The sequence below is a fragment of the Cherax quadricarinatus genome, unplaced genomic scaffold (assembly GCF_038502225.1).
Source record: "Cherax quadricarinatus isolate ZL_2023a unplaced genomic scaffold, ASM3850222v1 Contig1197, whole genome shotgun sequence".
Taxonomy (NCBI): domain Eukaryota; kingdom Metazoa; phylum Arthropoda; class Malacostraca; order Decapoda; family Parastacidae; genus Cherax; species Cherax quadricarinatus.
Genome location: NW_027196223.1, coordinates 72,403 through 100,218, shown reverse-complemented (window position 1 = coordinate 100,218; position 27,816 = coordinate 72,403). Strand labels below are relative to the sequence as shown.

Sequence of the window (27,816 nt, the reverse complement as noted above, 5' to 3'; positions counted from 1 at the left end):
GAATATGCATCAAATTTAGTGGACATAAACTGTTTAAAGATATTGTTTACATGTACTAGTATCAGGTCAGTAACAGTTATATGGTAAAACAACTGTTGTTACCTTCCATTTCGGTTATATATTGTTAAACATTGCGTACTTAAACTGTGTATTGTGTCTTGGATTATTTGTGATAGTATCTTTTAACGTAAAGAATATGCGAACATTATGCATACATACTTACATATGCTGTAGCATTAACAGTAATGTATATCTGAGGATGCTGAGGTTTCAGGGTAATGTATATTTGAGGATGCTGAGGCTTCACTTCAATGTATATATGAGGATGCTGAGGCTTCACTGTAATGTATATTGGAGGATGCTGAGGCTTCACTGTAATGTATATTTGAGGATGCTGAGGCTTCACTTCAATGTATATATGAGGATGCTGAGGCTTCACTGTAATGTATATTTGAGGATGCTGAGGCTTCACTTCAATGTATATATGAGGATGCTGAGGCTTCACTGTAATGTATATTGGAGGATGCTGAGGCTTCACTGTAATGTATATTTGAGGATGCTGAGGCTTCACTTCAATGTATATATGAGGATGCTGAGGCTTCACTTCAATGTATATATGAGGATGCTGAGGCTTCGCTGTAATGTATATTGGAGGATGCTGAGGCTTCACTGTAATGTATATTTGAGGATGCTGAGGCTTCACTTCAATGTATATTTGTATATATTTGAGGACTCACGGTAACGTATACTTATGTATACCTGGGGGAACCGTAATATGTATTTGTTGATGCTTCAGGATTTCCTATAAATGGCATGTATACCATTCGTGACGGTGTGCGGAGCTCCACCTCCGAGGCCTACCTCAGACCCGCCTCTTCCAGACCCAACCTCCACATCCTCCACAGTGCCACCGTCCTCCAGGTCAGTCACTGAGGCCGCTAACCTCCTTCATCCTCCTGGTCATTATTTGTAATCAATGACTTCCTCCCTCATTTCTGAAATCACTGACCTCCCTCAACCTCCATGTCAATCCTGAAGCCACCTCCCGCCCGCCCTCAATCACAAGGTCAATGACCAACAACCTTCTTCGTTATTTTAATGTCATACAATACAGACAAGTAGATGAGGCTGACACATGTGCAAAGGTTAGGTATCTTTTTTTACGAAATATTTCGCCTACACAGTGGGCTTCTTCAGTCAGATACAGAGGTTATTAAATATTTTGACAAAAGAGGCAGTGGGGAAGATAGTGTGATCAGTCTATCATGCTTGAAGACAATTACGAGGTGGTCAGTCCCTCAACACGAAGAGTTCAGCTCCATAGGGAGGGACTGACCACTGCAGAACTTCGTCTTCAAATACGATGGATTCAACTGATTAAGCCTACTATGTAGGCGAAACGTTTCGGAAATAAAGCGTACCTGTTACACATGTGTCACTCATCTATCCAAAGCTTCCTCGTTGTTTGTCAGTCCTCTTAACAGTATTAATTATACAACTTAAAACATTGTTGCCCCAAGATGTACTTTAACCAAGTGAGTATAGCAACTTATTAAAATTATTCCCTAATTTTGTCTAATTAAAAAGCGATTACTTCAATCGGAACTGAAAGATTATGAGATATGCTTAATGTAAAGTTAATTAAAATCAAGCATATAAGTCTTCAATTATTAATAATAATAATAATAATAATAATAATAATAATAATATTATTATTATTATTATTATTATTATTGTTGTTGTCATTATTATATGGAAATAATTCAAATAGCTATATTTTCCCTTTCTCATTATCTCATTTCCACTCTTCCCATCACCACCCCTCCCATCACCACCCTTCCCATCACCACCCTTCCCATCACCACCCTTCCCATCACCACCCTTCCCATCACCACCCTTCCCATCACCACCCTTCCCATCACCACCCTTCCCATCACCACCCTTCCCATCACCACCCTTAGCATCACCACCCTTCCCATCACCACCCTTCCCATCACCACCCTTCCCATCAACACCCTTCCCATCACCACTCCTCCGATCACAACTCCTCCCATCACCACTCCTCCCATCACCACTCCCTCATCACCACTCCTCCCATCACCACTCCTTCCATCACCACTCCTCCCATCACAACTCTTCCCATCACCACTCCTCCCATCACCACTCCTCCAATCACCACTCCTCCCATCACCACTCCTCCCATCACCACTCCTCCCATCACCCCTCCTGCCATCATCACTCCCATCACCACTCCTCCCATCACCACCCTTCCCATCACCACCCTTCCCATCACCACCCTTCCCATCACCACCCTTCCCATCACCACCCTTCCCATCGCCACCCTGACCATCGCCACCCTTCCCATCACCACCCTTCCCATCACCACCCCTCCCATCACCACCCTTCCCATCACCACCCATCCCATCACCACCCATCCCATCACCACCCTTAGCATCACCACCCTTCCCATCGCCACCCTTCCCATCACCACACTTCCCATCGCCACCCTGACCATCGCCACCCTGACCATCACCACCCTTCATATCACCACCCTTCCCATCGCCACCCTGACCATCGCCACCCTTCCCATCACCACCCCTCCCATCACCACCCTGACCATCGCCACCCTTCCCATCACCACCCTTCCCATCACCACCCCTCCCATCACCACCCCTCCCATCACCACCCTTCCCATCACCACCCTGACCATCGCCACCCTTCCCATCACCACCCTTCACATCTCCACCGTTCCCATCACTACCCTTCCCATCGCCACCCTTCCCATCACCACCCTTCCCATCGCCACCCTTCCCATCACCACCCTTCCCATCGCCACCCTTACCATCACCACCCTTCCCATCGTTACCCTTCCCATCGCCACACTTCCCATCACCACCCTTCCCATCGCCACCCTTCCCATCACCACCCTTCCCATCACCACCCCATCGTTACCCTTCCCATCGCCACCCTTCCCATCACCACCCTTCCCATCGCCACCCTTCCCATCACCACCCTTCCCATCACCACCCTTCCCATCGCCACCCGTCCCATCACCATCCTTCCCATCACCACCCTTCCCATCACCACCCTTCCCACCACCACCCTTCCCATCACCACCTTTCCCATCACCACCCTTCCCATCACCACCCTTCCCATCACCACCCTGACCATCACCACCCTGACCATCACAACCCTGACCATCACCACCCTTCCCATCACCACTCTGACCATCACCACCCTGACCATCACCACCCGGACCATCACCACCCTTCCCATCACCACCCTTCCTATCACCACCCTTCCCATCACCACCCTTCCCATCACCACTCTTCCCATCAACACCCTGACCACCACCACCACCCTTCCCATCACCACCCTGACCATCACCACCCTGACCATCACCACCTTGACCATCACCACCCTGACCATCACCACCCTGACCTAATATCACTACCCTTCCCATCACCACCCTTCCCATCGTTACCCTTCCCATCGCCACCCTTCCCATCACCACCCTTCCCATCGCCACCCTTCCCATCGCCACCCTTCCCATCACCACCTTTCCCATCACCACCCTTCCCATCACCACCCTTCCCATCACCTCCCTGACCATCACCACCCTGACCATCACCACCCTGACCATCACCACTCTGACCATCACCACCCTGACCATCACCACCCTGACCATCACCACCCTTCCCATCACCACCCTTCCCATCACCACCCTTCCCATCACCACCCTTACCATCACCACCCTTCCCCTCACCACCCTTCCCATCACCACCCTTCCCATCACCACCACCCTTCCCATCACCACCCTGACCATCACCCTGACCTAATATCACTACCCTTCCCATCACCACCCTTCCCATCATTACCCTTCCCATCGCCACCCTTCCCATCAGCACCTTTCCCATCACCACCCTTCCCACCACCACCCTTCCCATCACCACCTTTCCCTTCACCACTCTTCCCATCACCACTCTTCCCAATACCACTGCTCCCAGTACCACTCTTCCAGTCACCACTCGTCCCATCACCACTTCCATCACCACTCCTCCCATCACCACCACTTCCATCACCACTCCTCCCATCACCACTCCTCCGATCACCCCTCTTCCCATCACCACTCTTCCCATCACCACCCTGACCACCACCACCACCCTTCCCATCACCACCCTGACCATCACCACCCTGACCTAATATCACCACCCTTCCCATCACCACCCTTCCCATCACCACCCTGACCATCCCCACCCTGACCATCACCACCCTGACCATCACCACCCTGACCGTCACCACCCTGACCATCACCACCCTTCCCACACCACCCTCATCACACCCTGATCCCATCACCACCCTGACCATCACCACCCTGACCATCACCACCCTGACCATCACCACCCTGACCGTCACCACCCTGACCATCACCACCCTGACCATCACCACCCTGACCATCACCACCCTGACCATCACCACCCTGACCATCACCACCCTGACTGTCACCACCCTGACCGTCACCACCCTGACCGTCACCACCCTGACCATCACCACCCTGACCATCACCACCCTGATCATCACCACCCTGACCATCACCACCCTGACCGTCACCACCCTGACCATCACCACCCTGACCATCACCACCCTGACTGTCACCACCCTGACTGTCACCACCCTGACCGTCACCACCCTGACCAGCACCCTGACCATCACCACCCTGACCATCACCACCCTGACCATCACCACCCTGACCATCACCACCCTGACCATCACCACCCTGACCATCACCACCCTGACCGTCACCACCCTGACCGTCACCACCCTGACCATCACCACCCTGACCATCACCACCCTGACCATCACCACCCTGACCGTCACCACCCTGACCACCACCCTGACCATCACCACCCTGACCATCACCACCCTGACCATCACCACCCTGACCGTCACCACCCTGACCGTCACCACCCTGACCATCACCACCCTGACCATCACCACCCTGACCATCACCACCCTGACCATCACCACCCTGACCATCACCACCCTGACCATCACCACCCTGACCATCACCACCCTGACCGTCACCACCCTGACCATCACCACCCTGACCATCACCACCCTGACCATCACCACCCTGACCATCACAACCCTGACCATCACCACCCTGACCATCACCCTGACCATCACCACCCTGACCGTCACCACCCTGACCATCACCACCCTGACCATCACCACCCTGACCATCACCACCCTGACCATCACCACCCTGACCATCGCCACCCTTCCCATCACCACCCTGCCCATCGCCACCCTTCCCATCACCACCCTTACCATCGCTACCCATTCCATCACCACCCTTACCATCACCACCCTTCCCATCGTTACCCTTCCCATCGCCACCCTTCCCATCACCACCCTTCCCATCACCACTCTGACCATCACCACCCTGACCATCACCACCCTGACCATCGTTACCCTTCCCATCGCCACCCTTCCCATCACCACCCTTCCCATCGCCACCCTTCCCATCACCACCCTTCCCATCACCACCCTTCCCATCACCATCCTTCCCATCACCACCCTTCCCACCACCACCCTTCCCATCACCACCATTCCCATCACCACCCTTCCCATCACCACCCTGACCATCACCACCCTTCTCATCACCACCCTTCTCATCACCACCCTTCTCATCACCACCCTTCCCATCACCACTCTGACCATCACCACCCTGACCATCACCACCCTGACCATCACCACCCTGATCATCACCACCCGGACCATCACCACCCTTCCCATCACCACCCTTCCCATCACCACCCTTCCCATCAACACCCTGACCACCACCACCACCCTTCCCATCACCACCCTGACCATCACCACCCTGACCTAATATCACTACCCTTCCCATCACCACCCTTCCCATCGTTACCCTTCCCATCGCCACCCTTCCCATCACCACCCTTCCCATCACCACCCTTCCCATCACCACCTTTCCCATCACCACCCTTCCCACCACCACCCTTCCCATCACCACCTTTCCCATCACCACCCTTCCCATCACCACCCTTCCCATCACCACCCTTCCCATCACCACCCTTCCCATCACCACTCTGACCATCACCACCCTGACCATCACCACCCTGACCATCACCACCCTGACCATCACCACCCGGACCATCACCACCCTTCCCATCACCACTCTTCCCATCAACACTCTTCCCATCAACACCCTGACCACCACCACCACCCTTCCCATCACCACCTTGACCATCACCACCCTGACCATCACCACCTTGACCATCACCACCCTGACCATCACCACCCTGACCTAATATCACTACCCTTCCCATCACCACCCTTCCCATCGTTACCCTTCCCATCGCCACCCTTCCCATCACCACCCTTCCCATCACCACCCTTCCCATCACCTCCCTGACCATCACCACCCTGACCATCACCACCCTGACCATCACCACTCTGACCATCACCACCCTGACCATCACCACCCTGACCATCACCACCCTGACCAACACCACCCTTCCCATCACCACCCTGACCATCACCACCCTTCCCATCACCACCCTTCCCATCACCACTCTTCCCATCACCACCCTGACCACCACCACCACCACCACCACCACCCTTCCCATCACCACCCTGACCATCACCACCTTGACCATCACCACCCTGACCTAATATCACTACCCTTCCCATCACCACCCTTCCCATCGTTACCCTTCCCATCACCACCTTTCCCATCACCACCCTTCCCACCACCACCCTTCCCATCACCACCTTTCCCATCACCACCCTTCCCATCACCACCCTTCCCATCACCACTCTTCCCATCACCACCCTGACCACCACCACCACCCTTCCCATCACCACCCTTCCCATCACCACTCTTCCCATCACCACCCTGACCACCATATTACAACCCAGGATACTAAATGGCCTGTTATCCTGGGTGTAATGGGAGCAAAATAAACACAGCAGAAAAAGTTTAGACTTATATTATCCTTCACCAATTTAGAACAGGAATATGTTCACTATGTACAGTGATAAGTATAGTGCACTCCATGGTAAGCAAGGCAGAAATAGAAGCCACAAGATAGCAGACCGGGCTTCAACCAGTTCTAGAATGGAAATGACAAGGGCAGACAGGAGAGTGGTACCCACATAACCTCTGTGATTGCCAAAACCATCTTCTTATTGGCTAGAACCTGGTCACTAGTTGAACGACGGGGCCCCATCATCAACTCTTAGCAACCTGGTTCGCTGGTTGGGGGAGATAGCCTGTAAATGAGGGTGTGTACATGCGCCGAATAAAGGTTACGTACTCTTTGCATGCCACACCTCCACCCCAAGAAGGCTCAGGATTAGGCTGCCACCTCCCAGTGGTAACCGTGCCACCATGGAACAATATAATGGGACCGCCTTTCCTCTCCACCATCCAACTCTTAGATAGAGCTCAGCTTTTCTCGTGACCAAAAGCCAAACCCTAAACTTAAGAGTGAGACAGCAGTCAGTCAGGCTAGCATAGGTCCAAGATACAGGCGGACGGTAGCCCGCATCCCCTCACTAAAAAAAAAAAACCCACACCAGTGGATAAAAAAAAAGAGCATGAAAAGGGGTTACCACAAATAACATCCTAACCTAAATAAATAAAAATATTAGACTCTAGATAAAGAGTCTGCCAACATATTTTCTTTGCTTGCAATATATTTAATGGAAATACTATAGGCCTGCAGCCTTAGTGTCCAGCTTATAAGCCTTGTGTTGTGATTCTTCATGGCTTGGAGATATACTAGAGGATTGTGATCACTGTAGACTGTGACCACCTGCGATGTCTGGCCCACATAAACATCGAAATGCTCCAAAGCCAGTACCAGCGCGAGGGCTTCTTTTTCAATGGTAGAATAAGCTCTCTGATGTTGCTGGAACTTGGCTGAAAAGTATGCTACAGGCTGCAACTTCTTGTTCCCGATTTGTAATAGTACTGCCCCAACACCAGACTCACAAGCATCAACCTGTAATGAAAAAGGTTTGGAGAAGTCTGGAGACAAGAGAATGGGTGCATTACACAATAATCTTTTTGCTTTATTAAAAGCAGTGTTACAGTCTGAGGTCCAATTAAAGAGAACTTTGTGACTGGTAAGAGAGGTAAGAGGGGCTACAATATCTGAGAAATTCTTACAGAATCTTCTGTAAAATCCTATCATGCCTAGGAAACGTTGAAGAGATTTCCTATCATGAGGAACTGGATAATCTTTAATAGCAAGAACTTTAGCAAGTTTAGGTGCAACTTTACCACTACATACTTCATGGCCTAGAAAAGTGACAGTGGCCTGGCCAAAGGAAGATTTAGATAAATTAACTGTTAAATGGGAACTCTTAAAGGTCTCAAAAAGAGCCTTAAGTCTAAGTAGGTGTTGATCCCAAGTATCAGACACCACAACAATATCATCTAGGTATGCTGCCGTGCCTTCAAGTCCGTTAATAGCCTGATGGATAAGTTTCTGGAATGAAGAGGGGGAATTTTTCATTCCGAAGGGGGTAACTGTGTATTGATAATGACCTCCTGGAATTACGAAGGCAGAGATTTCTTTCGCCTTATCCGTCAAAGGTACCTGAGAGTAGCCTTTAAGGAGATCTAACTTGGATACAAAAGTAGCCTTACCCACAAAGTCAATTACGTCATCCAGACGAGGAAGAGGGTAACCATCTGTAATTGTGACCTCATTCACCTTATGGTAGTCTGTACACATACGAAACCCTCCATCAGCCTTCTTCACAAGGATGCACGGTGAAGCCCATGGACTACATGACTCCTCCACTAAACCATGCTTCAACAAAAATTCTACTTCCTGCTGAAGTAGCCTTTGCTTTTCAGGATTAGCTCTGTAGGGGGAGAGTTTAATTGGTTTAGAGTTTCCCACATCTACATCATGATAACCTAACGTACATTTTTTCGGCATATCCGAAAAAATATTAGGATATGACTGTAGAAGCTCCATTAAATTTGTTGCTTGCGTTTCAGATAATCCCTCCATTAAAGGGCTAGGATCCTTGAGGAGGACAGAATTTGAAAGTTTAATATTAATTTCAGAGATAGAGTGCAAAGAATCAGAGTCGTCCTCAGAGGTAGAGGACAGAGTCATTACTGGGACTTTTTCTGGTGTGGTAAATTTTAGTTTTTGAGGTCTTATCAATGGGAGCTACCACATAATTTACATCAGATAATCTACTTACAATCTGCATAGGTCCCGTAAATCTAGCTTTCAAGGTGTGGCCAGGTATAGGTTCCTGCACCAACACCTTGTCTCCTGGATGGAAGGAGCGGAATTTTGCACTTCTGTCATACCTCTGTTTCATCTTACTTTGAACTGTCTTTAGGTTAGCCTTGGCTAACTGACGTGCCACCTGCAACCTTGAAGACGGGTTGTAGAGTGTTGAGCTAACGTCTTCTCCCATCCATCCTTCTTTGAGTATGGGGTGCATAATAAACATATTAAACTAAACCTTCTTTGAGCACCCGAAGAGGACCTCGTACATTGTGCCCAAAGATCAGCTCAAACGGACTATACCCTATAGACTCTTGCACCATCTCTCGTACTGAGAACAGCAACAAAGGTAGTGATTCATCCCAGTCTGTAGGAAAGTGCATGCAAAAAGTTCTCATCATAGTTTTTAACGTCTGATGGAATCTTTCCAAGGCGCCTTGGGACTGAGGATGATAGGCAGTGGATAAGTTGTGGATTATCCCTAACCTAGTTAATACTTCCCTAAATGCTTTGGCAGTAAAGTTACTACCTTGATCACTTTGAATAGTTTTAGGAATGCCAAAACAAGAAATGAATTTTGTTAAAGCTTTGAGAATAGCTTTAGTATTAATACTATGCATGGGAATTGCTTCAGGGTATCTGGTTACTTTATCCATAATCGTACATAAATATTGATTTCCAGACCTTGACCTAGGTAGTGGACCTACACAATCTATAATTAAATCTGCAAAAGGTTCTCCATCAGCAGGTATAGGTTGGAGAGGTGCAGGTTTAATGGAATGTCCAGGTTTCCCTACTTGCTGACATTCTCGGCAACACCTAATATGATTCTTCACATCTTTCTTTAATTTTGGCCAATAAAATTCTTTTGTGATTCTATACAAGGTTTTTGTAATTCCTAAGTGTCCTCCTAATGACGTATTATGAGCTATATTTAATATTTGAGGTCTATACTTTGTTGGAACTACTAACCTGTTAAACAATTGCCGGCCCTCTATCTCCTTACCAGTCTCAGTGCAGATCAAATAATTGTTTTTAACTTCATACTTGACTGGATGACCCAAAGAGAATTTACCCATGGCTGCCTGAAAAGCGAATTTTAAAGAAGGGTCCTTTCGTTGTTCCTCCCGTAAGGACAGTCCCTCGGGCATGGAAACAGAGACATCTGGCAATCCTGCAACCTCGGAATAGGAAGGATGATCGGGGTCTGTTCACTTGATTTACGAGGCTCCGGCCGGTGTGCCTCATAAAACAACGTGGCTATTCCGAGATCGGAGTCGTCCAAGGATAGGTCAACATTCTCTCCAGACCCACTGATCAGATCAGATAGACTGGTCCGAACCCTTGACTGGTCCGAACCCTTGACTGGTCCGAACCCTTGACTGGTCCGAACCCTTAACTGGTCCGAACCCTTGACTGGTCCGAACCCTTGACTGGTCCGAACCCTTGACTGGTCCGAACCCTGGACTGGTTTCAAACGGTTTCGTTGTGCACTACCTAGCAGGTTATTAATAGAATATTCAAGAGGTTGCTAGTAGAATTGCAGTAAATCAACCATTCAAATCATTATGAAGCTGTGTGTAGTCTGTGGTCAGTCAAACAAACGGGCTTCCACATGCATAAATTGTCATTTTTGTGGAAATTGGTGTCACGCCCCTTGTGCAGATATCCAAGAACTAGCTACAAGCAGTATTAAAACAGGGAAGTGTTTTTGGGTATGCCCAAATGAGATAAATCTGTGGACTAAAATCACAAGGGTATTAAAAGAGGTCAACATCAAAGCTGCTTTCATAGAAAACCTGGAAGCTTTCTACAACAGATGGGAACATAAAAAGTCTGGGCTGAATGGTACTGCCCTTGATACTGGCCATGTAGTCAGAAACTGTAAGGCTGGAGATGATGTCCTGGTAGTCAGTAAATGGGGGGTTGATAGTGCTGTCCTGGGAGACAGTAATGGTGAAGCTGGAGGTGCTGTCCTGGGAGACAGTAATGGTGAAGCTGGAGGTGCTGTCCTGGGAGACAGTAATGGTGAAGCTGGAGATTTTGTCCAGGTAGTCGGGAATTATACGCAGGAAGGAATACATATAAATGACCTCATAGGGGACAGGAGCCATAGTAGGGAAACAAGTGTAGTCAAAGATAAGATAAAACCAATATTGCAAACTAGAAATACCGCAGGAAATAGCAAACAAGAGGACTCCACTAGCAATAGTGAGGATATATTACCAAAAACAACTGGTGGGAGCTCCATTGTTGGTGCTAGGGAGGATAGAAGTAAGACAGGGAAACATGCACCAACAGGGAATACAGTCACAGAAACCCAAGGCAAACGGAAACCAAGCCTGTGCACATACTATGCACTCGGTATCTGCTGGCATGGGAAATCTGGAAAAACAGATGGGACGTGCAACTATGACCACCCTAGAAAATGCCATGCCCATATGACAACAGGAAAATGCAAACTCCCTTCCTGTAAGCTTTTTCACCCTGAACTGTGTACCTCCTCAGTACAGGAAAGACTGTGCTATAACTTAAATTGCCAGGCATACCATCTAAAGGGGACAAAAAGATACAAAACATCCAGGCCATGGGAAAACCTGGGTAGCCACAGCCACTCAAGAGGGAGAGGTTTTTTAGTGCCAGGAAGGAAAAAAAACTGGCAGGAAATGGCAGAAATCGTACACCAAATCCAGTCATTCCTGGAGTGGAACCACAGTCGATGGCCTCCACTCCAAACCAACAGATACAGATACTAATGCCGGAAAAAAATCCCCCCCCCCAGTACCAACAATACCACCAGTCCGATAACATTCTTCTTTGCAAATATACAGGGTCTAAAGCCAGCAACAAACAACAAAATACCTTTCATCCGTGGACTGCTTGCAGAGGCAAAGGCAATGTTCGCGGCTTTCACTGAGACCCACATAAAGGATCACTTGGACAACGAAATATGGATCCCAGGTTACAACCTATACAGATGTGACAGAGTGAACAGGCAAAGGGGGGGGGGGGGGCCGGTACATTGCAGAGTTGGCCTGTACATTGCAGAGTCACTTGTTTGCACAGAACTGCTAAATGCCTCAAATGATGTAGTGGAAGTTTTAGCAGTAAAGGTCGAGAACCAAAACCTAGTCATTGTGGTAGTCTACAAGCCTCCGGATGCAACATCCCAGCAATTCCAGGAACAGCTGTTAAAAATTGACCACTGTCTGGAAAACCTTCCAGCTCCTGCACCCAACATCTTGCTCCTGGGGGATTTCAACTTAAGGCACCTAAAATGGAGGAATATAGCAAATAATATTGTTGCAGTAATAACACCAGGAGGCAGCTCTGATGAAAACTCACACTCACACGAGCTTTTAAATCTCTGCACAAAATTCAATTTAAACCAGCAAATAATAGAGCCTACTAGACTGGAGAATACACTAGACCTCATCTTCACTAACAATGATGATCTGATAAGAAATGTCACCATATCAAAAACAATATACTCAGATCACAACATAATTGAGGTTCAGTCATGTATGCGCGGAGCCCCAGACCGACATAATGAGATTAGTCACGAGGGAGCATTCACCAAATTCAACTTCAATAACAAAAACATAAAGTGGGACCAAGTAAACCAAGTCCTAACCGATATAAGCTGGGAAGATATACTAAGCAACACAGACCCCAACTTATGCCTAGAACAGATTAACTCGGTGGCACTCGATGTATGCACAAGGCTTATTCCTCTAAGAAAAAGGAGGAGTAGATGTAAAACAGAAAGAGACAGGCGCTCCCTTTACAGGCGACGGAAAAGAATAACAGAGCGGCTAAAAGAGGTCAATATATCTGAAATGCGTAGGGAGACACTGGTCAGAGAAATAGCAAGCATCGAACTTAAGCTAAAAGAATCCTTTAGGAGTCAAGAATCGCGGGAAGAACTAAAAGCCATAAATGAAATCGAAAGAAACCCAAAGTATTTCTTCACCTATGCCAAATCAAAATCGAGAACAACGTCCAGTATTGGGCCCCTACTTAAACAAGATGGGTCCTACACAGATGACAGCAAGGAAATGAGTGAGCTACTCAAGTCCCAATATGACTCAGTTTTTAGCAAGCCGCTAACCAGACTGAGAGTCGAAGATCAAAATGAATTTTTTATGAGAGAGCCACAAAATTTGATTAACACATGCCTATCCGATGTTATCCTGACGCCAAATGACTTCGAACAGGCGATAAATGACATGCCCATGCACTCTGCCCCAGGGCCAGACTCATGGAACTCTGTGTTCATCAAGAACTGCAAGAAGCCCCTATCACGAGCCTTTTCCATCCTATGGAGAGGGAGCATGGACACGGGGGTCGTCCCACAGTTACTAAAAACAACAGACATAGCCCCACTCCACAAAGGGGGCAGTAAAGCAACAGCAAAGAACTACAGACCAATAGCACTAACATCCCATATCATAAAAATCTTTGAAAGGGTCCTAAGAAGCAAGATCACCACCCATCTAGAAACCCATCAGTTACACAACCCAGGGCAACATGGGTTTAGAACAGGTCGCTCCTGTCTGTCTCAACTATTGGATCACTACGACAAGGTCCTAAATGCACTAGAAGACAAAAAGAATGCAGATGTAATATATACAGACTTTGCAAAAGCCTTCGACAAGTGTGACCATGGCGTAATAGCGCACAAAATGCGTGCTAAAGGAATAACAGGAAAAGTCGGTCGATGGATCTATAATTTCCTCACTAACAGAACACAGAGAGTAGTCGTCAACAGAGTAAAGTCCGAGGCAGCTACGGTGAAAAGCTCTGTTCCACAAGGCACAGTACTCGCTCCCATCTTGTTCCTCATCCTCATATCCGACATAGACAAGGATGTCAGCCACAGCACCGTGTCTTCCTTTGCAGATGACACCCGAATCTGCATGACAGTGTCTTCCATTGCAGACACTGCAAAGCTCCAGGCGGACATCAACCAAATCTTTCAGTGGGCTGCAGAAAACAATATGAAGTTCAACGATGAGAAATTTCAATTACTCAGATATGGTAAACATGAGGAAATTAAATCTTCATCAGAGTACAAAACAAATTCTGGCCACAAAATAGAGCGAAACACCAACGTCAAAGACCTGGGAGTGATCATGTCGGAGGATCTCACCTTCAAGGACCATAACATTGTATCAATCGCATCTGCTAGAAAAATGACAGGATGGATAATGAGAACCTTCAAAACTAGGGAGGCCAAGCCCATGATGACACTCTTCAGGTCACTTGTTCTATCTAGGCTGGAATATTGCTGCACACTAACAGCACCTTTCAAGGCAGGTGAAATTGCCGACCTAGAAAATGTACAGAGAACTTTCACGGCGCGCATAACGGAGATAAAACACCTCAATTATTGGGAGCGCTTGAGGTTCCTAAACCTGTATTCCCTGGAACGCAGGAGGGAGAGATACATGATTATATACACCTGGAAAATCCTAGAGGGACTAGTACCGAACTTGCACACGAAAATCACTCACTACGAAAGCAAAAGACTTGGCAGACGATGCTCCATCCCCCCAATGAAAAGCAGGGGTGTCACTAGCACGTTAAGAGACCATACAATAAGTGTCAGGGGCCCGAGACTGTTCAACTGCCTCCCAGCACACATAAGGGGGATTACCAACAGACCCCTGGCAGTCTTCAAGCTGGCACTGGACAAGCACCTAAAGTCAGTTCCGATCAGCCGGGCTGTGGCTCGTACGTTGGTTTGCGTGCAGCCAGCAGCAACAGCCTGGTTGATCAGGCTCTGATCCACCAGGAGGCCTGGTCACAGACCGGGCCGCGGGGGCGTTGACCCCCGGAACTCTCTCCAGGTAAACTCCAGGTAAACTGTACATAAATTTTATGCAAAGGGACAGAATATATAGCTCCTCCAAATGCTTCCAATAAAACAGAGGAATTCAAGGAAGTGTTCTCTGAAAGGGGTAACATTCCTTCTCTTACAAGTGAGCAATATGCTCCAGTATCTCTAAAGGTATTTACTTCAGTTGTTTCTGAGTTTTCCTGAAGGGAAATAAGACTCGTGCAATAATAAGGGGCCATACCTTTTTCTACTTCTCTAGGGGACATGTTACTAGGGATATTAGAGACTTTCCCAATGGGTTGGGGTTTATGGGGGCAGTTGGGACGGATATGACCTACTTTATTGCACAGGAAGCAGACGACAGGCTTGCCATTTACTCCCTGCTGACGTTGCAAATGGTGTCGTTCTGGCTGGTGTCTCTCTGGATACTGTTGTCGAGATGCACCATGAGTAGTTTGCCTCTCCGCAGGTGGACCACATGTTGAGAAGCGTGGCTCACCAGGTGACTTAGTTGGCTGACGTAGACGTTTCCCTCAGGCTGGCACTTCATTCTCCAAGGTTGACGATCTCTGCTAATGCCAGGCTGTTGAAAAGAGAGACGGGACCCCTCGGACAAGGAGCGGTTAGTTTCGAAGGTATCAGCCAACCTGGCTGCCTCCAATGCAGTGGTTAAGTCACGATCCTGCAGAAAGACTCGAACCTCTGGTCCCACAGACTCCAGCAGGTTATCAATCAGAACAAGCTGTACCAGCTCCTCAAAGGTAGACACACCACTTGCTTTATACCAGCTGGTAAAAGCTTTGGTTTGCTGTCTCACAAAGTCCACTAGGGATTGACCAAGCTGTCGTCTGCTCAGCTTGAAAATCTTTCTATATTTGGCTGGGATACATGTATATGCTCCCAACACTGTGGTCTTTACTACTTAATAATCAGAAAATTCAGCGTCATTTAATACTGACGTAAATTCCTGTGCCTTACCCAATAATGCTGTATGAACCAACGATGCCCAATGCTGTTCTGGCCACCTCAAGGCTCGAGCCTGATTTTCGAAGCTTTCGAAAAATTGTTCTGGTTCGGCGTCATTGAAGCGGGGAACAAGCTGTACTGCTTTTTGCAAACTAAAATCATTTACAGAATGCGAAAACTGCCTCCTTTCTCTTTCCCTATCAAATTCTTCCCTTGCGAATACTCTCTGTTCCCTAGTTTGCTCAAGATTAATTTTTGCCAGCTCAAGTGCCAACGACACTGATTCACCTTGAGACAACCCAGCTGCACTATACTGACCATTTTGTTCCGTAGGTGTATCATCTTCCTCCTGCGAAAACATAGTTTTTGCCCTAGCTCCCGTAGAGGGAGGAGTCTGATGTGCCATCTCTTCTTCTATAAGTTTGTCAGCAATCAGTGAACGCAGTTGCACAGCTGTGAGAGCGCGTTTGTATTTAATGCCAATGGAACGAGCAATTTGCCAACAACACTGTAGGGACAATTTAGGTAGGTTATGCAAAGTATATGCCGACACCAGACGTCTGACTCGTCTAGGTGGCATAAGTTATTCGCTATGCACAGTACGATTGCAGAATACCCCAACGTAACACGTTAATTTGCAGAACACGCTTAGCTATGCACAGTACGATTGCAGAATACGCATACAAGCAAAGCTGACTGCAAAATTCTCCACACCGAACAGGCTAGTAACAACTGACACGCAAAATTTGTAAAGCAATGCCAGACAGCTACACTGTTCTAGAAGATTGACCGTAGCGAAGCGAGCACACCGAACAAGCTAGTAGTGAGCTGTTGAACGATCACACAATAGCAAGGCTGACCATAACAAAACTGACACGCAAAATCTGTAAAGCATAGGCAAAGCTAATGCAATGCCAGACAGCAAGCTGCACAATGTTCCTGCTACGAGCTTCACCCTAAGCTCAACCATTTCTCTAAGTCCAGCTTCAGCTCTCGGACAGGCTACCCATATTACAACCCAGGATTCCAAATGGCCTGTTATCCCGGGTGTAATGGGAGCAAAATAAACACAGCAGAAAAAGTTTAGACTTATATTATCCTTCACCAATTTAGAACAGCAATATGTACACTATGTACAGTGATAAGTATAGTGCACTCCACGGTAAGCAAGGCAGAAACAGAAGCCACAAGATAGCAGACTGTGCTTCAACCAGCTCTAGAATGGGAATGACAAGGGCAGACAGGAGAGTGGTACCCACATAACCTCTGCGATTGCCAAAACCATCTTCTTATTGGCTAGAACCTGGTCACTAGTTGAACGATGGGGCCCCAACATCAACTCTTAGCAACCTGGCTCGCTGGTTGGGGGAGATAACCTGTAAATGAGGGTGTGTACATGCGCCGAATAAAGGTTACGTACTCTTTGCATGCCACACCACCCTGACCATCACCACCCAGACCATCACCATCCTGACCATCACCACCCTGACCATCACCACCCTGACTGTCACCACCCTGACCAACACCACCCTGACCATCACCACCCTGACCATCACCACCCTGACCATCACCACCCTGACCATCACCACCCTGACCATCACCACCCTGACCATCACCACCCTGACTGTCACCACCCTGACCATCTCCACCCTGACCATCACCACCCTGACTGTCACCACCCTGACTGTCACCACCCTGACCGTCACCACCCTGACCATCACCACCCTGACCATCACCACCCTGACTTTCACCACCCTGACCATCATCACCCTGACCATCACCACCCTGACTGTCACCACCCTGACCATCACCACCCTGACCATCACCACCCTGACCATCACCACCCTGACTGTCACCACCCTGACCAACACCACCCTGACCATCACCACCCTGACCATCACCACCCTGACCATCACCACCCTGACCATCACCACCCTGACCATCACCACCCTGACCATCACCACCCTGACCATCACCACCCTGACCATCACCTCCCTGACCATCACCACCCTGACCATCACCACCCTGACCATCACCACCCTGACCATCACCACCCTGACCATCACCACCCTGACTGTCACCACCCTGACTGTCACCACCCTGACCATCACCACCCTGACCATCACCACCCTGACCATCACCTCCCTGACCATCACCACCCTGACCATCACCACCCTGACCCTGACCATCACCACCCTGACCATCACCACCCTGACCATCACCACCCTGACCATCACCACCCTGACCATCACCACCCTGACCATCACCACCCTGACCATCACCACCCTGACCATCACCACCCTGACTGTCACCACCCTGACCATGACCGTCACCACCCTGACCGTCACCACCCTGACCATCACCACCCTGACCATCACCACCCTGACCATCACCACCCTGACCATCACCACCCTGACCATCACCACCCTGACCATCACCACCCTGACTGTCACCACCCTGACCAACACCACCCTGACCATCACCACCCCATCACCACCCTGACCATCACCACCCTGACTTTCACCACTCTGACCACACCACCCTGACCATCACCACCCTGACCATCACCACCCTGACCATCACCACCCTGACCATCACCACCCTGACCATCACCACCCTGACCATCACCACCCTGACACCACCCTGACCATCACCACCCTGACCATCACCACCCTGACCATCACCACCCTGACCATCACCACCCTGACCATCACCACCCTGACCATCACCACCCTGACCATCACCACCCTGACCGTCACCACCCTGACCATCACCACCCTGACCATCACCACCCTGACCAACACCACCCTGACTGTCACCACCCTGACTGTCACAACCCTGACCATCACCACCCTGACCATCACCACCCTGACCATGACCATCACCACCCTCACCACCCTGACCATCACCACCCTGACCATCACCACCCTGACCATCACCACCCTGACCATCACCACCCTGACCATCACCACCCTGACTTTCACCACTCTGACCATCACCACCCTGACCATCACCACCCTGACCATCACCACCCTGACCATCACCACCCTGACTGTCACCACCCTGACTGTCACCACCCTGACCATCACCACCCTGACCATCACCACCCTGACCATCACCACCCTGACCATCACCACCCTGACCATCACCACCCTGACCATCACCACCCTGACCATCACCACCCTGACTGTCACCACTCTGACCAACCTTGCAGAGAGAAAAAATAACCAAGCGTAACTAATATAATCCTCACTCATTTTTTTGTTTTTTTTTTTGCCATTTTCTTCCTCAGGTCGTATTTGACGAGCACAAGCGAGCCTCCGGCGTCAAATTGGAACACAAGGGAAAGGTAACTTATTTTTTTTTTTATTTACTGAGATCAGTTTTCCAGGATAAAAGATATTATCCAACCTCAGCTCATTTCAAAAGCCAGCCCCTCAAGGAAGGTTCCTTGATGCTGGTGAGGGGCTCTTGATCTAGAGAATTGGATCTGTGCTCCAGTTTTCTGAATTAAACCTGAATACCTTCCACATCCTCCCTCAGGCGCTGTATAATCCTACGGGTTTAGCGCTTCCCCCTTGATTATAATAATAATAATAATCAAAGCCCAGCCCTGTCTAAGGTACAATACCATTCTTGCTCGATAGTTTGACTCGTTACAGCCGCTCCAGCGTTGATGAGAAAAATATATGAAGCATTAAGAGGCACATCAGTTCCCCCGTCTTCTAATAATATATTTTTTCCCCTGTAATCTACCTTGTCCATAATTACTATCGCATTTGCTTTGCCTGCTTTTGTAAGGTGAAGTCCAGGATCTTTCCTTAATTCATGGTATAACTTAACAAATCTTTGATGACAATTTTGTTGCAGAAATCTGAACTTCGCTCAGACCCCTGCAACACTATTGTTCTTAAAGATTTGTTAAGTTATACCATGAATTAAGGAAAGATCCTGGACTTCACCTTACGAAAGCAGACAAAGTAAATGGGATATTAATTATGGACAAGGTAGATTATAGGGGGAAAATAAATATGATATTAGGATACAGGGTTAATGGGTTATTGCAAGTTTCTTATGAATGTTTTTTTTTGTAATAATCGTGGGTGTAGCACTAAATTCGTGTGAGTCATTCAGTGCGTGTGGAATAGCGGGTAACCAGTTTTGATCCAAAAAAAGAGGATGGCATCTCCAATTCCTCGGATCACTGAGCTTTCCCTAAAGTATGTAAAGTCTCCTAGATTCATAGTTTTTGCGTATTTCTTTGAGATTACTGTATATAACTGACATCTGGCACTATAACAACTTTTTACACATACTGAGAAGTATATCTCTCTTGATGACGGAGTATATACACCGAGAAGTATGTATCTCTCATTGCATATATGTTGAGAGTTTACTTTAATCCTTATATGCTGGACATAGCTTATAGGGGTCCAAGAGCTAGCACAGTCTCATACTATTATGTTAGAGCACACACACACACACACCCCAGGAGCTGTGACTCGACCCCTGAAACCACAATTAGGTGAGTACACAATCGGCCAATAACTCAGTACAAATCATTGTAAAGTAACTTGTGTTGTGACAGGTGATGACAATTGGAGCCCGGAAGGAGGTAGTGTTGTCTGCCGGAGCAATACGGTCGCCCCATCTGCTGTTGGTGTCAGGGGTCGGACCACAAGACCATCTGCAGCGTCACGAGGTAAGGAACCACAACACCTGAAGCAGTGCCGGATGTAAGTGGTGAGGGGTCCAGTTTGGTGGGGGGCCCCTTGCATTAAAAAGATGTAACTCTAATGGATAGAAGACTTAAAGTTTCTCCTTGGAAAACTTTCGCCATTCTCATTATACGTACTATCCTCTTAGATGAAGAAATGAAACAATAAATTTGGTTCATTTGCAAGTGTAACTCAAAGGTAATGTACAGACTTATGAGGTGTTATCTTCAATCAGATAAAATATTATAAGCCAGGTACATCCCATGTTTTTCTGAGGGAGAAGTCTCTGATGACTCCATCAAAATCCAACGAGCGCAGGATATCAGATTCTATCCTCATGACCGTTAGGTTCAAAAGCCGCTCTTGTTTCATGCTCGTTCGTAGCCGTTTCTCATTACCACACTGTTGTTCACATACTGACCATGATCAAGCAGTCATACTGCAGTGCCCTGCACACCCAGGATGATGTGCTGTGAGTCATCCTCGCGTCATGCAGCTGACGACACGCTCGCACCGATGATGTAACATCTACTCAACTTGACAATCCCACCACAATTCAAACTCTTGCATACACTTTCTCTTTTTGCGATCTAGTCAGTTCTCAGTATAATGTATGTCATAATATTTTTCACCATTTGGTGGGGAAGGGGGCCTTCTGGTTGAGGCCTTGGGGGTCCCTCCCTTAAATCCGGCCCTGACCTGAGGTGCTACAAGGTAAGACCAGCTCATCCTGCAATGATATTTTTATGGTGCACACTGTGTGCACTACAGAATTTATATATGAAAGTGAAGATATTTACATAAGTTTTCCTTAATCTTCTCTCCGTTTCTTGAAACTGGATAACTGCAAAACCTGGATTCAGTTCTCATCAGCTTTACAAAACAACTTACATATCTTGACTGACTGTGGACTTAACAAGGCTATCCATTTACAGGCATGTTAAATTAAAGACGATACTTCTTGATCTATAGCCACTCTTTATATACGGGCGGTGTTGCATAGAGATAATGTGTTCAAATACTCCAGTCTGTGATATACCTTAGTCTTTTTTACGTGGGATGGAATTCCTACCATCCCATGATGTGACCATTAATATTTTAAGAGGGGCAGAGCTAGAAGAAGGCCTCGGTCATATGACCAATGGTTCTGACCCGCGCCAGAAGATATTTTCGGAATTTCCCCACCCCACTTGTTCTATCTAGGCTGGAATATTGCTTCACTCTAACAGCACCTTTCAAGGCAGGTGAAATTGCCGACCTAGAAAATGTACAGAGAACTTTCACGGCGCGCATAACGGAGATAAAACACCTCAATTACTGGGAGCGCTTGAGGTTTCTAAACCTGTATTCCCTGGAACGCAGGAGGGAGAGATACATGATTATATACACCTGGAAAATCCTAGAGGGACTAGTACCGAACTTGCACACGAAAATCACTCACTACGAAAGCAAAAGACTTGGCAGACGATGCACCATCCCCCCAATGAAAAGCAGGGGTGTCACTAGCACGTTAAGAGACCATACAATAAGTGTCAGGGGCCCGAGACTGTTCAACTGCCTCCCAGCACACATAAGGGGGATTACCAACAGACCCCTGGCAGTCTTCAAGCTGGCACTGGACAAGCACCTAAAGTCAGTTCCTGATCAGCCGGGCTGTGGCTCGTACGTTGGTTTGCGTGCAGCCAGCAGCAACAGCCTGGTTGATCAGGCGCTGATCCACCAGGAGGCCTGGTCACAGACCGGGCCGCGGGGGCGTTGACCCCCGAAACTCTCTCCAGGTAAACCCCAGTTAAACAGCACTAAGAGGTAGAAGACTAATTATATTGATGTCATTAAAAGTGGCACTGGTAGTGTCATGATGATATGAGAGTAAAATTTGACTACCAGCGCTTATGTGTTTTGTCAAACATTTGTTATATACACTAGTGAACAATGAACAGGTAAATATTTGTGAAGATAATTATGTTAGCACAAGTAAGGTAAGCCTGAGTGCAGAACTAAGGGACAGGTTACACTAATAAGTTACTTGTGGTACACGCAGGTAGAGATTGTGGCAGATGTACCGGGAGTGGGCCAGAATCTGCATGACCACGTCTGTGTGCACGGCCTCAGCTGGACCACCAGGAAGGGTGTCACGTCTAGCACACTCTGGAACACCCTCAACTTTGCTTCCATCAAGCAGTACGTTAACAACAGGGGAGGTGAGTTCTCATTTTCACTATTACATCATGGTCCCACCTGTCGAAAGCTTTCGGAAAGTCTATGTATACTACATCTGCATTTTATTTATCCTCTAGAGCATCCAGGACCTTGTCATTGTGGTCCAATAGTTGGGACAGGCAGGAGCGACCTGCTCTAAACCCATGTTGCCCTGGGTCGTGTAACTGATGAGTGGCAATCTTGCTAGCGCTATCGGTCTGTAGTTATTTACAATTGCTAAGCTACCACCTTTGTGGAGTGGGGCTATGTCTGTTGTTTTTAGTGACTGTGGGACGACCCCTGTGTCCATGCTCCCTCTCCATAGAATGCTTAAAGCATGTGACAGGGACTTCTTTCAGTTCCTGATGAGCTCGGAGTTCCACGAGTCTAGGCCTGGGGTAGAGTCATATTGCCCTTTCGAAGTTTATGGTGCTAGGATAATATCAGAGATTTTTGAAATGACCGAATTTTGAGTCTTGGTCATAAAAAATCATTTAGATTGTCAACCCTTAGTCTGATTAATGATTCACTAAACACTGAGTCATATTGGGACTTTAGCATCTCATTTCTTTGCTGTCATCTGTTTTTAAGTCCCATCTCGTTTAAGCAGGGGTCCAATACTGGAAGTTGTTTTCACCTTAAATTTGGCATAAGAAAAGAAGTATTTCGGGTTTCTTTCTGTTTCATTTATGGCTTTAAGTTCTTCCTGAGATCCTTGTCTCCTGTAAAATTCCTTAAGCTTATGTTCAATATTTGCTATTTCCCTGACCAGTGCCTCCCTTCGTACTCAATATATATTGGCCCCTCTCAGCAGCTCTGCGATTCTTTGCCTTCGCCTGTATAGAGAGCGTCTCTCTCTCTAGTTTAGAGGAATATGCCTTGAGCATATCTCAAGTGCCACATAGTTAATTCTTTCTAGGCAAAGGTTCGGATCCATGTTGTTTAGGATATCTTAACAGCACATTTCATTTAGGACATGGTTGACTTGTTCCCACTATATGTTTTTGTTACTGAAGTTGAATTTGGTGAACGCTCTCTCATAACTGATCACATTTTGCTGGTGGAAGCCCTGCACATACGTTTGTACCTCTATTATTATTTCGTATTAGATCATCATTGTTAGTAAAGATGAGGTCCAGTGTATTTTCTAGTCTTGTAGGCTCTATTATTTGCTGGTTTAAAGTGAATTTGGTGCAGAGATTTAATAGACCGTGTGTGTGTGAATTTTCATCTGAGCTGCCTCCTGGGGTAATCTCTGCTAAAACATTATTTGCTACATTTCTCCATTTTAGGTGTCTCAAGTTGAAATCCCCCATTAGCAAGATGTTTGGGGCAGGAGTTGGGAGAGTTTCCAGACAGTGGTCAATTTTCACAAGCTGTTCCTGGAATTGCTAGGAAGTTGCATCTGGAGGCATATATACAACCACAATGACAAGGTTTTGGTTTCCGATCTTTACTGCTAAAATTTCAAATACATCATTTGAGGTGTTTAGTACTTCTGAGCAAATGAGCCACTCTGTGACGTACAGGCCAACCCCTCCTTGTTGCCCGTTTAATCTGTCGCATCTGAATAGGTTATAACCTGGAATCCATATTTCGTTGTCAAAGTGATCCTTTATGTTGGTCTCTGTGAAATCCGCAAACAATGCGTTTCACTCTGCGAACAGTCCCTTGATGAAAGGTATTTTGTTGTTTGTTGATGTTTACGAAGATAAATGTCGTTATATTGATGGAATGTAGGGGGGCTTTGTTTGCTGGCATTAGTATCTGTTATCCTGGAGTGGAGACCAATGACTGCTCCTTCACTCGAGAAGTGTTTTCAGTTGTTATAAGATTTGTCATTTCTTGCCAATCTTTTTTCTTCCTGGAACTAAAAAAAACCTTCCGTCTCTGGAGTGGTTTTGGCTCCCCTCTTTTGAGTCCCATGGTCTGGTTGATCTGTATCTTCTAGTTCCCTTTAGATGATGTGCTTGACAATATATGTTGCATCTTTGTCTTTCTTGGACTGACAAGTGACATTTCCGGGTGAAATAAGTTACATGAAGAGGAGCTGCACCCTCTTGTTGTCAAGTGGGCGCGGCATTTTTGGGGATGACCAAAAATGCACGTCCCACCTGTTTTTCCTGATATTCCATGTCTGCAGATACCCAAGGTATAGAATTTGCATAAATTGGATTTCTGTTTGCCAGGATTTTTTGTGGCTGTGTTCCCTACTGGTGCATTTTTCTGTCTCCTTACTGCCTAGAGCCCTTGTACTAACTTCAGTGTTTCCACCAGTTTTTACTAGTGTGTCAACACTATTAACAGAAGCATCAACCCCTTTTATTCCATCTCCATCGGTATTGCTACTTTGTACCTCTGGACATTGAATAATGTTGTCTTTACCTGTTTCATCACCAGGGCCACTGTCTCCTTCTGGTGCACTGTCCTCCAAGACAGCCCCATACGACCCACTCCTTTTATTTTCCCAGCTGTTATACAAGATTGTCATGTTTTCTAGGAAGGATATTTGTTGCTGGTGGTCCTGTCTTTTAGTATAGATGTAATTTTCTCCCACAGGTGTCTCTCACTTGGGCAGACCCATATGCATTTTCCTGATTTTATATCAATAGTGGTTGATATAAACGACCCATTGGGACATTTACCACAGAGATTGCATGCAATCCAAGCGTGACTTCGTTTGTTACTCTTGCTGCAGATTACACAGATTTTCATGATGGTAGTAGTTTTGTATCCCAATCTTTTTGTCTGCAAGCCTGCAAGAGTGACAAAAAAATCCAAATGTTATCCTTCTACACAATAGGTAAACTACTGCTAAAACTTCCCGTATTTTGCATTAACAGGTGGTTTAGGAGACACACTAGCAGGTGTGCACGATGCCTGGGTGAAGGTGTCTAATGAAGGAGACCCTCTCTGGCCAGACATACAGCTGCTCTTCACACCTGTCTCACACGCCTTCGATTTTGGTATTTTCACTCCTGGAATTCACGGTGCTGATCAAATCGTGAGTGAATTTTTTAAATAGTTTATTTTGCAGGCTAAGAGATATTACCCTGCCTCAATTTATTTCAGAACAGAGGTCAACTATCTCTTCATAGATCTAAACTTACTCCCTGTTCAGTACATCCACATTTACTTACTACTGTTAAACTCCAATATTAACCTTGCAAAACGCTCTACATCTACAGGAAAGCCTTCAAACTCGATTCAATATTTCCTTACACCTTGACCTAGCAAAATAGGTACGGGTGTTAGTCGACTTTCGCATTGATAGGACCCCAATTGTGACAGTCCTCGATGACGCACTGACTTTCTTGGGTTATCCTGGGTGGCTAACCCTCCGGGGTTAAAAATCCGAACAAAATCTTATCTTATCTTATCTAACACCAGACACAAACATCTCTACGACATTCCCCGTGTCCGACTAAACCTTTACAAAAATACAATGTATGTCAAAGGCCCTAAAATCTGGAACACCGTACCTGAAAACTCTAGAACTGCAGACACATTCATCACCTTCAAAACTACCATTAGAAAACATCTTATCTCCCTGATACACCCCGTCAACTAACTACACGAATACTACCTGGTGGTTCACACTTACACTCACTCACCCATTTGACTATAAACAGAAATATTAATCTCAATCTTAAAATAATGAATCCTAACTAGTCATAAGTTGGCCTGTGATACTCCAATACTGAAACTATGTACTGTGCCAAAACAAAAGCATTCACATTGCTAAACTCACAAACTAGTATTTAGTCACTTAGCCATAATACCAACTTACCTCATAATTTGTAATATTTTAAAATTAAGAATTAAACTAAGTCTGCCCGAAATGCCTAGCCATGCTAGGTGTTCTAGTGGTACACTCTGTAATTATTATTTTACATGTAAACCACACAATAACCAAATTCTGTAAACTCAGCATTGTAATCCTTATAGAGAATAAACTTTGAATTTGAATTTGAATTTGAATTTGAAGGTATTCTACTGTTCACCCTCAGGATGCAACCTGCAACAATCAAATAAAATCCTGGTACTTATTTACCGAAGATGTTAGGAAACTTTCCTTTTGTCTTGGTCCGCCGGAAATCAAACCCAGAACCTTCCAGTTGAGCCTAAAGCTCCACCTAATTGTTATTGCAGAGAGCGAGTCTCAGCACCAGGCCATGCCTCTCGGCTCGCTTCTACTGGGTTCACTGCCCTAGCTGTGTGATCCCTGTCATATCTAATGTTAAAACTATGCATGGATTCTGCCTCTACTTCTCTATCTAGGCCGTTCCACTTCTTGGCCACTCTAATATAGATATCAGAGAAGTTTTGTGGCATTGTATTAATAATCTAGATATTGTCTATCACTTGACTTTCTTCACAGTGATGAGAACAAAATTCTGAACTAATTACAGTGTCTTAAAATTTAGTCGACGACAACAACTTAAGCATCGGCATAGTTTTAAGATGCTCTTTATAAGCCACTGACTGGGGCATATTTCCAAGACACACAGTGAAAAACGACAGTTAAAATTTATTTTATTTAAAATAAAACCGATCTGACAAATTAACTAGCAAGAACCACCCTCTCTGGTTACCAGCGTCACTTGATTTCACATTACAGAGGTGGAAAGGGTATATGCAGGAAATCTACGGCATGGACGGGTTCGGCATGAGACCTATCCTTCTCCGTCCTAAGAGTCGAGGGACCATCACCCTTAAATCTGGAGATCCCAGACAACTACCCAAAATTGACCCAAACTACCTCCATCACCCGGATGACCTCCAAACCCTTGCTGATGGTTAG

The 27,816-nt window shown here is 46.8% G+C and overlaps 1 protein-coding gene across 1 annotated transcript; it reads left to right on the top strand.

The window, feature by feature from the left end:
* The first annotated feature begins 800 nt into the window (after window positions 1–800).
* Window positions 801–27,816, top strand: LOC128705911 (glucose dehydrogenase [FAD, quinone]-like). The gene is made up of 6 exons (XM_070080893.1): window positions 801–921; window positions 19,388–19,444; window positions 20,684–20,797; window positions 22,855–23,014; window positions 25,856–26,016; window positions 27,634–27,816. The coding sequence occupies exons 1-6, from the start codon at window positions 814–816 to the stop codon at window positions 27,814–27,816; spliced, it is 783 nt and encodes a 260-aa protein (XP_069936994.1). The 5' UTR covers window positions 801–813.

Bases quoted from the DNA above. Each gene is read 5' to 3' on its own strand.
- LOC128705911 (XM_070080893.1), top strand. From the start codon at position 814: ATGTATACCATTCGTGACGGTGTGCGGAGCTCCACCTCCGAGGCCTAC. The intron at 922-19,387 runs GTCAGTCACTGA...TTTCTTCCTCAG, and splicing joins ACAGTGCCACCGTCCTCCAG to GTCGTATTTGACGAGCACAA. The intron at 23,015-25,855 runs GTGAGTTCTCAT...TTGCATTAACAG, and splicing joins GTACGTTAACAACAGGGGAG to GTGGTTTAGGAGACACACTA.